This window comes from Dryas octopetala, chromosome 3 (assembly GCF_963921425.1).
Source record: "Dryas octopetala chromosome 3, drDryOcto1.1, whole genome shotgun sequence".
NCBI lineage: Eukaryota > Viridiplantae > Streptophyta > Magnoliopsida > Rosales > Rosaceae > Dryas > Dryas octopetala.
The window spans coordinates 19,259,800-19,272,079 of record NC_141368.1 but is presented as its reverse complement, the minus strand read 5'-3'; the positions used below and the strand labels follow the sequence as shown (position 1 = coordinate 19,272,079).

Here is a 12,280-nt window from a genome sequence, read left to right as displayed (position 1 = left end):
ATTCTTCTATATACATATACTTTATAGACCGGGAACTTCACCAGTAAAACAGAACGTCCACCTTCTTTAATTCTCTCTCTCTCTCTCTCTCTCTCTCTCTCTCTCTCTCTCTCTCTCTCTCTCTCTCCTTGATCGAAGGCTGCTGCTAGGAACCCATGGCTTAAAGCAATTGCAGATCTATTTCGATATGGATAGATCGATCATTGATCTTTGACATAGTAGAAAAAGAAGAAAAGATCTTCGCTACTTTCGATGTGATTGAATATATCAATCTATTTCGATATGCAATGTTCTATACCTTTGCCATCAAGATTTATTAATTTTAACCTTTTTATTATAACTTATGAGATAATAATTGGATCTATTAAATTGATGGGATATGATTTAATCAATCCATCCATAATAATCATGTTGATATGCAATGTTCTATACCTTTGTCATCAAGATCTATTAATTTTAACCTTTTTATTATGCCTTATGAGATAATTCGCTTGGGCAATTCGTTTGAGCAAGATTGATCGTTGAAAGATCTGCAATAGATCATTTATTTGTGTTAAAATCTAGATCTTCTTCTTCTTCATCATTCTCTAGATCTTCTTCTTCCCAGATTTTTTAAGATCTATTAAGATCTATTTTGTTGCAGGCTTGCAGCCTTTTTGTTTAAAATTAACAAACAGAATGATGAAAGAGAAGAAACAGTAAGAGAGGTTTGCAGAAAATCTTCAATTCTCTTGATTTTTTTATGAGCAAATTATCCATAAGTACCTAACTCAATTATACACTGATTTTCAACTTAGTATCTAAACTTTGAAAACTTGACAAAAAGTACCTCAACTTTCATTTTGTGTTAAAATAGTACCTCCGTTAGTTTTTCTGTCAAATAAACCGTTATCTGCTGACGTGGCATGAGTATTTTCGTCTTTTTCCTCACATTTAAAAGATAATAATATTTTTAAAAGAGCAAATTACAATTTAGTACCTTAACTATACACTAACTTTCAACTTAGTACCCCAACTTTGAAAACTTGACAAAAAAGTACCTCAACTTTCATCTTGTGTTAAAATAGTATCTCCGTTAGTTTTTCTGTCAAACGAACCGTTATCTGCTGACGTGGCAGAGGTATTTTCGTGTTTTTTCCCCACATTTAAAAGATAATAATATTTTAAAAAACTTTTTAATAAACAAATTTCTTAAAAAAATTAAAACTTTTAAAATTAAAAAACTTTTTAATAGTTTTATATAAGGGGTGTTATGGACATTTCACATTAAAAAGAGCTATTAAAGTAAATTTTGGGCCTAAGGGGCTAAGGGGTCAAAGAAGCTTAACAGTGATTAAATTGGACTATTTAATTAAATTATCCTAACACTTTTAACATTTCTTGATATTATGAGTTGTTATTTATTTATTTTTTTTTGTAGATTTTTTTGAGAATATATAAATATTGGGGTCACGCATTGTAAGTTTTTATTTTTTATTAATGAAATATCTTTTAGTGGTGATGACTAATTCATCAAATATTCTCCCTATTTCCCTCTTTTCCTATTTTGGTGTTCATCACAAGAGTCCTCAGAGCTTTGACTACAATATTACACAAGAGTCCTCTTACTGTCAAATCTCAAGAGTTCTCCGTAGCCTTTCTTTTTTCACATTTTTCAAGGAATCAAACAATAAAACTAAATTAGAACCCAGTTGCAGTATAATGACTTTTCTTTTCCAAATGAAAGGACCCAGTTGCAGTATTCTACAAGTTAAGACAAATAGATTATCTTTTTCCATATTGAAAATTAAATCTGCACGCACGTTGTTCCTTCCTCACCACAAAATATTTTTTCTATATCCTTGTGTGGAACTGAGGAAGCTGCACTTGTGTTGAACACCCTAGCCCCTCTCTCTCTCTCTCTCTCTCTCTCTCTCTCTCTCTCTCTCTCTCACCATGGTTGCAGCTGGAAGAGTTGCTGTTGTTGTAGGACGATTATGCATAGTCGTCCTTGTAGTTGTTGTCTTATGCTGTGGAACTTGCAATGCTAAGGATCATCATCATTGTGAAGCTTCTTCCTGTGGCAACATCCGTAACATAAGTTACCCTTTCCGACTAAAACATGATCCAGTCAACTGCGGTGACCCGAAGTATGAACTGTCTTGTGAGAACGACCGCACAGTACTACACTTGTATTCTGGAATTTTCTATGTACAGTCAATCAATTATGATAACTGCACAATCCGAGTTGCGGATGCCAATCTTCAAAAGGGTAACTGCTCTTCACTCCCTCGTTATTCGCTCTCAAAATATAACTTCAGTTTTGGGGATGATCCATATCGCATTTCTCAAAGAAGGAAATTTCATAACGGGACGTATGATTACTTTGATTATCACTTTGAATTGCCAAAGCCTGTAATTTTCATCAGCTGTACTGAAACGCCAGTGAATTCGCCCCTCTATGTGGATACTGCTCCTTGCATCAATGATTCTATGAGTAGTTCAAGTTCTGTTTCATCCCATTCCAGTGGCCATTCTTTCGTTAAGGTTGGCCATTTAAATGTCTCGGAATTGAGGGATTCGTGCCGTATAGAGCTTATGGTTTTGATCACATCGCGCCCCGGTACAAAGAATATGAACCTTTCCTACATAGACATCCATAATGAGCTGCTCTATGGGTTTGAACTTTCATGGTTGCAGAGCTCCGAGAGAAATCGCAAATATTGCTACATCGATGATGAAACCAACAAATCAATTTGTGGTAGCGTTACTCTCTCTCTCTCCCTCTTTACATTTATTTGATCGAATTCAGACATGTCAAGATGAGTTAATATTAATTATTATGTCTTTCATCATGCAGAAGATTCTCTTCTTGTTTTCAGGCCTCTAACAAGTGAGGACTCTCTTATCTTATAATTTTCATTTTATTTAGTTACTCATACGGCTCTCGATTGTGTGAGGATCGTTTTCATTTGTTTTTTCAGTGATCCAATATTCCTGCCCAAAATATCTAAATCAACTTTTTTTTAACTCTCTGTATTTTGTTTTTTTTTTTGTTTTCGTTTCTTGCAGTTTCCCTTGGGATAGTTTGCTTCACAGGTGAGTTTCAGGTTATATAGTTTGATGTGATAAAATAATTTGGCTCTTTCCACGAGATGAAAATCACATACATGGTCTAATATAAAAAACACAGTTTCAAATAGCCGCATCAAAAAATAGTAAAATACAGTTGTCATAATTTTTTATTTTTTTTATTTCCTTTACAGTAATGGCATGGGTTGCAATAAAAACTGTACTCGGGATTCCATGTGTGATTGTGCTTCTAATCTGTAAATTGAAGAGGCGACACATATCAATGTATGGCCTTATTGAAGAATTTTTACAAAATCACAACAACCTCATGCCAATAAGGTACTCCTACTCACATATCAAGAAAATGACAAAAGGATTCAAGGAAAAATTGGGTGAAGGAGGTTATGGCTCTGTATATAGAGGAAAGCTTCGAAGCAGCCGCTTTGTAGCAATTAAGATGTTGGATAAGTCCAAAGCTAATGGGCAGGATTTTATCAATGAGGTTGCCACGATTGGAAGGATACATCATGTGAACGTGGTGCAACTAATTGGCTATTGTGCTGAGGGATCAAAGCGTGCTCTTGTATACGAGTTTATGTCAAATGGATCTCTTGATAAATACCTATTTTCTAAAGAAGGACCCACCTCCTTAAGTTGCAAGAAATCATTTGAAATTTCCCTAGGAGTGGCATGTGGTATTGACTATCTACATAAAGGATGTGACATGCAAATTTTGCATTTTGATATCAAGCCTCACAACATTCTTCTTGATGAGAATTTTGTTCCAAAAATTTCTGACTTTGGACTAGCAAGATTATGCCCATTAGATGATAACAGTTTGACTTTGACTGCAGCAAGAGGAACCATGGGATACATAGCTCCAGAATTGTTTTACAAAAATATTGGAGGTGTGTCATTCAGAGCCGACATCTATAGTTTTGGAATGTTGTTGATGGAAATTGCAGGCAAAAGAAAGAATTTGAACGCAGTTGCAGCCCATTCAAGCCAAATTTACTTTCCTTCGTGGGTTTATGACCAATTCAGTGAAGGAAATGAAATAGAAATCGAAGATGCCACAGAGGATGAAAATAAAATGACAAAGAAGATGCTTATAGTTGCGTTATGGTGCATACAAATGAAGCCTAGTGACCGTCCTATTTCTATGCACAAAGTGGTAAAGATGCTTGAAGGAGAAATTGAATGCCTTCATATGCCTCCAAAGCCTTTCCTATATCCACAAGAGAATGCAGTGGCAGTTGATGAAGACAATTCAAAAACAACATGGTCATCAACATCAAATGATGATGTTGAATAGTCGATTATTTTAATTGAAAAAGCAGGTGAAGAGATATGTACCACTAGTTAGTCTGTTATGTACAAGGGAAAGCTAACATTGCCACTCTGTGCGAGGAATTGTTCTTTCCTATTTGGTAGGACAAATATCAATCTTTGTAATATTTAAGAGTAACTTTATGTAACTTTATTCTATGATTTCTATAGTACGTTTGAGAAGTGTTTATATAGTGCTATTGTGCAATATGCATTAGTTACAAGACAATCCACACGTTGGGATTGAAACAATAATATGAACGTGGATTTGCTCACCCAAAAAAGAAATGTGGATATGCATGCAGTACGATACTTTTGCCTTATGTTATGCAATGTCTTTTGCCATATTTAGCTTCAGAATGTCATGTGGCACCAGATGTGCATAGATAATGGAGAAATTGATTTTTTTTAATGATTTTAGGATAAAGTGTTTATTGGAGAATTAAATTTGGGAACTAAAGTCTCAAAAAATTTAATCTAAGGACAAACTGTCAATCATGGTATGGTTTAGAGGAGATATTTGTAATTAATCCTAAATATAATTGGTATCTTAGTATCCTAAATATATGTGTCGTTTCAAAAGGAAACATGTGAGCAAACTTGGATGAATTTGGAGAAATTCTAAACTCTCCTTGTCAAGCAATACAATATAGGTCCTTAAGGTATGCACTTCTGTGTCATTATTCGTACTAAGCCCACAAGGAGTCTGCCGAAATTTCCTTTGATGTAAAGAAACTCAATCAGCCATGGAAGAATCAAGAATGTCATGCACACAGAACAATTCCCACTCAATCAGACATCATTGCAGTCATTCCATCCCCATCCAATTTCATTGAATTTACGGAAATCATTAATAACCCAAAAAAAGAGGTCAGAATATAAATTAGAAAGCCCCACAGAACTATTACCTTCCACAAGAGAACTGCCATAAGATTACCTACTTGTACTAAAGTCTATAAAATAATAAATTAAAAAGGAAAACCACTCATAGGGCAATCCACCACTATCCCAGGGTGCCATATTCTTCATACACTGATCAAAGAGTCAAGTGCAGAGACTAACCTCTCTGCCATTGTCAGGAAAAGCTACCTCTGGAACGGATGTTAGCAAATGCTAGGATAGTAACATTTGATCGGAAAAGAAATTCCAAGTCCTCATTGGGACAAGTGCATAGGCCATTTCATCTCCAATGAATAGGTCACTACTCCAGCTTTTGTACACTTTTATTTAAGTTTCCTTCAACAGCTTCCCATTGATCTTGATCTCAGTAGCTTATTTTGGGACAATAAGCCTCCACCAACTGGAATTTAGCCCTCTTCGTCGTAGTCCTCCTCATCCTCATCTAGCCTTGTGCTCAGATGTGCGAGTTGAAGAGGGTCAATGGCCATTTTGTCCACATCAGAAAGAGACCATCCAGGGTATTCTTCATGTTTAGTCTCAGAAGTAGGTCCAGCTGATGAGGCTTTAGCTGCTGTTGATGAGGCTTGGGCTTGGGCTGCTGTTGCTGAGGCTTGGGCTGCTGTTGCGGCAGCTTTTGTGTCCTCATTCTCATTTACATTGGCATTCAGGTCAAAATTTCGAACTGCTGCATCAGATTCAACAGGGGCATTGATACTTTCCTTCAATAACTCTTTTGACTCGGAAACATCATCCACTACTGCTCCAGGGCTTATATTATTTGGTTTAAAAAGACGAGTAATTTTGCCTAAAAAGACGTGTAATTTTGCACGAGATAGTTGATGTTCCAGAAGTTCACATACATTGTGCATGACAACTAACCAATAGGAATTTATTATAAATATAGAGCAAGCCCATATCCTTTTAATTTTTTGTATTTTCTTTCCTTTAGGACTAAAAGCAAGACCAAAATTAAAGCTGGTATATGATTTTAAACATCCCTTGGTCAATGTACTTACAATGGAATCAGGCATACTACTTTTGCATAAATATTAAAAAATTAGACCAATTAGATTTGACTTTTGATAACTGATAATTGGGGCCACATGATATTTGGCAATTGCATCTGGTACAAACCTTTTTTTTTTTTTTTTTGACAAAAAAATGCAACTACATAAACACAACACATTTGAGTGTGCTAAAAGGGTAAGTAGATAATCTTAGTTTTCAGTGAGGTTCTTCAGGAGATATAAAATAGAGATAATTATGCTCGGGTTTTTTAAAAAAATAGTTTTTAGATGGAGACTTGTGGTATTTTAAAATTTATAAAAAAATCTTTTTAATTCATAATAAAGTCCTTTAATTTATAAGAAAATTTTTTTAATTCATAATAAAGTCATTTTAATTTATAAGAAAATCCTTTTAATTCATAATAAAGTCCTCCCTTGATTTGAAAGGTATTTCCTCTCGTAAGGTGTAGAATGGGTTTTGAAAAGGTTGCATGTTATGTTTTAACTCCGAGACTGGAGTTAAAACCTAACATAAAGCCGTCAAAAAAGAAAAATAAAAGGAATTGATTAAAAACTCTAAATCACTACCGATTTTAATCTAATAAAGACTCATAAAATGGACTGAACTCTAAGTCTCCCTAAAAAATATTAGGTATTCAATCTGCATAAAAAGCTTCTGGCAAGGTTAAGTTGGGTGATTCTGGCTTGTGTTTCTCTAAATATTGAGAATTTTTGTGCTTTTGGCAAAAGGTGAAAGTTTTGTGACCCATGCTCTGTTGGCTGTGTTTTAGGCGATTTGGTTGGAAAGGAATTTTAGGATCTTTGAAAGAAGAGGTGACAAGGTAGATTTCTTGGGGATAGAGTGCACTTTTTTATATTCAGTAATGCTACACTTACCACATTTTTATACCACAATCTCATATCATCTTACATGACATTCATACATTGGACACTACAAATTAAAAAATAAAACCTAAAAAAAAAAAGGAAATACTCTTCCAGTAAAGTAATGACACATCAGGTGGGATACAAATGTGAGAAAAAACATGTGGGATAACTAGCATTATTGTTTTATATTTTATTTCTTGAGTTATTTATTTTTCTAAGGTTACTTTGAATTTCTTTTTTGGAACTGATAAGATTTTTAAGATAAATTCTAGAAATCAAAAAGTTTGTTTTGAATTTATAAGAAATTAGTATTCATCGCTACAAGTACGTAGTATTTTTCGGGACATTTTTTGAAACCCGAATATATTTTTGACGAATTGTTAAAGTTGAAAATTGAGAGATGAACATGTGGATTAATCTTGGCCATTAATTCTGATTTAATGATTTTAATCTCATAGTTGGAAAGTTTCCAGCAGAGGGAAAAAGAGACCGACACGTGAAGAAAAGAAGCTTGTGGAAGGTTAGTGAGATAGGTGGGAGGCGCGTGGTGGATTAATCAAAGTCAAGTTTGATTAATCATTTGGCTTGGTTACTTTTTCATTTCAGATTTTTGTAACTCTCTCTCACCTGCATGCATCCGAAACCTCTCTCATTTCTCTCACTTTCATTTCATTTCATCTCTTCCATTTCTCTCACTTCCGTAACTCTCTTTTCTCTTCCACAAACTCCAACCATCCTTATATTAATCACAAACTCTCTTACCTTTTCATCCACAAAGCCAACTCATCTCTCCATTTTAATTAATCATCTCTCTTTTGTCAAGGAAGTTTCGGCTGAAACTTTGGGTTGTACACTTTGATTAATCTATTTTTTGATTAATCACTTCTTTGGGTAAAGGAGAATTCGGAAATAGATGGGTATTTGATTAATCATTTCTCTCTTGTTAAAGAGAATTCGACTAAAGCTTGAATTAATTTATTCACTTTGATTAATCCTTATCTTTCCTTACAGTAATGCTACACTTACCACATTTTTATACCACAATTTCATACCATCTTACATGGCATTCATACATTGGACACTACAAATTAAAAAATAAAACCTAAAAAAGAAAAAGGAAATACCCTTCCAATAAAGTAATGACACATCAGGTGGGATACAAATGTGGGAAAAAAAATGTGGGACAACTAGCATTATTGCTTTCCTTACCTTAAGAGAATTCGGTAGAGGATGTTGGTTAGGACTTGGATTGATTATTCAATCCTTGGTAAGAAACTACATCTTATTTTAGCTATATTAGTTTCTAATTAAGGTTTTAATATTATTTCGGTTTAGTTTATGATTTCTGATAAGTTCTAATTTTAATTAGTTTTTAATTTATTCCTTAGTAGAGGTTAACTAAGGATTACTCCAATTTCCCAATAAGTGGACCCGGTGAAGTAAGAGAAGCTGTATATTGGACATTTTGTTGTGGGAATCAAATTGAGCGAAGGATTTCAGGTAGGGGGAAACTCACACCCTGCTAGTAGCCCTATTTTACTGCATGTATTATGCTAGTATATATTGAATGCATGAGAAATTTGCATAATTTTGTGATTGTCATCTGTAGCGTAGTTTTTATTCGATATTGTGATAACTGAATTGTTAGGATGACTTGAGAGTAAGAGGTCACTATAGTGTTGACCTTGGATTTCGATCCCTTAAATTTCCGGAGGGGTTATGCAGTTAGGCTAGTAGCAGTCAATTTATTTTGGCATCTAGTCTAAGGTTGTAGTAACCAGGAATGAATACTCTGTTACCAAATCAGTTTTTACTGATAATCCAAGTAGGGTGGTAGTTGACCAATTATGAGTTCGGTCATCAGGTAAAGTATTAGGAATGTTCCTAAATGTTTTGAATCATTGTTTGAGCAAGTAAATGATTTCAAACTGATATTGGTTCTCTGGTTATGCAATGTGCTATTTTAATATATTTTACTGGCTATTTAGTAGTAAATATGTTCGTACTATTTTAAAAGTTAGCCAGGGTCACATGAGGGGAAGCTATTATCGTATGTAATGCTTACCCCCTATTGTGCTCTTTGAGTGCAGAGAACGTACTGGTTGAAGACTTTGACTGAGGGTGCAGCCTTGCTACTTGTCAACTCTCCGTTTTGTCGGATTTTGATCCTTTCTTTCTGGGCAGGTCGGTTATGATCATTGTGGATCATTTTTTCTTTGTAAATTAGCGTGTTGTTATCTTTTGGTTTGTTTTGTAAATTATCAAACAACTATCTTCAAGTTGGTACTTCTGCAAATTATCGAACATCTATGTTTGATTGTTCCTCAAGGTTACTTTTGAACTTATCTATAACCTTGGCGAGTTAGTTTAAATGTAAACACTTTATTTACATTTTGTATTTCCACTGGCAATTTAACTCTGATCCAACTTGTTTTATTTATAATTAATATGGCTTACCTACTTTGAGAATTTTTGGGAGTATAATACCCGAGGTTTGAGTATTGTAGTTTCCAGTATTCTCAAGGTAGATGCTGCTGTAATAAACTCGGGTTTTGGAGCGTCACAGGCCAACTACCAACCTACCTGGTTTATCAGTAAAAACTAAACTGGTAGTAAGAGTATTCATTCCTGGTTATAACAACTTTAGATCGGAAGCCAAAACTGATATCTACCAGCCTAATTGTAAAACCACCTCCGAAGGTTTAGGGATCAAAATCCAAGGTCATCAATAATGTGACCCTTTACTCTTACGTCATCTAACAAATCATTTATCACAATATATAACGGATAAAAGCCATGCAATAGATGGTAACCAAAAACAATTAATGCAACTTTTACATGCATCAATATTTACTTAGCATAATACATGCAATAAAAGGGTCTCTAGCAGGATGTGAGCTTCTCCCTATCTGGAGTCCAAAGCTCGGCTTGATTCTCACAAGTATAAATCTAACTTAACTAATTATTCATGCATTCTTAAAGAGAAAGTAGATATTAAATACTTAGTTATAGATCTCCTTAGCTTAATCTCCACAAATAGAATTGTTAAAACAAAAATTAAAGCCTAATAAGTAATTAACCTTAAATTAAAATAACTTAATCAAGCTCAAGAGTCTTACCTAAAGACCTTACTTAAGCGAGCAGAAAACTTGGCAGAGTTTCCCCACAAATTGCCAAAATCATTAGATGGTGATGTTCCTAGGTGCAAATTAAATCCTCTAGGCACTCAAGAAAACAACCAAATAAATATTTTAAACTTAATTAAGAGACTCTCAACAAGTGACTTGTCTCAAGAAAGCTTTGGAAAGCTTAAGGTGTGAAGAGAAAAAAAGGATAAAGGGTCTTTATTTATAGGCACAAGGGATTGGGAAGTTTCTCTAAACCTTCAATGTGAGACAAAATACACTAAAAAGCACTAACAAAAGGGTTAAATCCAAACCGGGTCATGCGGTACCCGTGGGTAGACGCACGAGTCAGAATGTGAGAAGAAACGAAGTGGGGCGGATGGGTTAGGTCGCGCACGGGTTCAGTCGCGTCCAGATCCTTAGTGGGATCCTCGCATCAAAACAACGCCGTTTTGGGGCCGTTTTAGGGCGTCAGCGCTGAGTAGGCCCACCATCAGCGTCTCTCACGAATAGCATCTCGCCACGTCAGCGTGTCGGTCCGTGTCAGCGCCTCGTCAGCAATTCAAATTTTTCTAAATTCTCCCAACTTCAAAAATTCACAAAAAATACAAACGAGCTTCAAAAATTCCTACGGATTCGTAAGACTGAGTACTAATTATCTATGACATGAAAACATTATTTTTATCTCTAGAATTTTTATGAAAAATCCAACTTCTCCAAATAATATTCCAAAAAATCAAATAATGGCCTAAAATAATTATCCAACTTCAAAAATTCGTAACTCCTTCATCTGAACTCCAATTTCAACGAACCACACATCGTTAAACTCAGAAAAATGATCTCTACACTACTAAGGTCTAACCTTAGTCATTTGGTCTTTAGAAAAATTTGTCAATTCTAAGAATAAAACTTAACAAACTGAAAAATAAAATACGCAAAACTTTCGGGGTCTTACAGTTGAGGAGAGAGAAAAGAGATTTTTTTTCGGCGGCTAGGGTTGTGTTCACGCTAGGCTCAATTGAATTGTATGAAACTGACTTGTGTATATTCCATGCATAATGAATATAATTTTGGAGTGATAATGATTATCTAAGAATGAGCCCCCAAGATCAAAATTCTAGCTCCAAATTTTAAGTACCAAATTTCAATGTGTTTTCATTTTAACTACTAAAAATTTTATGTGATTATTTCACTCTAGATACTACATTTTAGTTTAGCTACCAACTTTAAAAAACGTGCTTCCACCAAGAACTCGGCATTGTTCGATCACCGACCGCTCGAGAGAACTTTTTATTTTTTAACACACTCAACTGTGACTGTACAACAGTCTCAACTTTTTTATTGATTTATTCTTTTTTTAGTGTATGCTAGGCTTAAACATTAATGTTTAATCTCTAGGTTGTAGGACTTCATCACTTAAGCCTAAATCAATAGCATTAATCCCTTATAAACATTGAATTTTTATGAATTTCATACTGTTTGACAGTCACAGCTATATAGCAAACCAAAAAAAAAAAAAACCAACGAAAAACCACCAAGATCTCGACACTTTGGCCGATCGATTGGTGTCAAAAATTTCACATTTTGTACAAGTTTGTGACCTAATCCAAATGTCTTGCACTAAATTACCACCTAAACTAAAAAAATTAGTGTCTTACTGTTTGGTTGAAAACTATTGGTATTTGGTGTTAAGTCCAAATTTTCTATAATTTTAATTTCACAAATTAACACCTCTAGAGGATTTTCGTGTTTTCACATACACCCCTTGAAATTTAAAAAATTACAGCAAGACCCCCTAAGGTTTTAAATCGTTTTCACATAAACCTTAGGGGGTGTTAGTGTAAATGAACCCTAAGGTCAAATTTGTTATTTGGACATACTTTTTTGACAGAATTTTAACAGATCAAAGGTGTTATGTGAAAACGATTAAAAACCTCAAGGGGTCTCGCTGTAATTTTAGAAACCTCATGGGGTGTATAT

At 34.5% G+C, this 12,280-nt stretch overlaps 1 protein-coding gene across 1 annotated transcript; it reads left to right on the top strand.

Moving 5' to 3' along the window:
* Window positions 1–1,921: 1,921 nt before the first annotated feature.
* On the top strand, window positions 1,922–4,574 carry LOC147291609 (LEAF RUST 10 DISEASE-RESISTANCE LOCUS RECEPTOR-LIKE PROTEIN KINASE-like 2.4). The gene is made up of 4 exons (XM_086234809.1): window positions 1,922–2,740; window positions 2,840–2,872; window positions 3,052–3,078; window positions 3,246–4,574. Exons 1-4 carry the CDS (start codon window positions 1,936–1,938, stop codon window positions 4,364–4,366), a joined length of 1,986 nt encoding a protein of 661 aa, XP_086090935.1. The 5' UTR covers window positions 1,922–1,935; the 3' UTR covers window positions 4,367–4,574.
* Window positions 4,575–12,280: the final 7,706 nt, after the last annotated feature.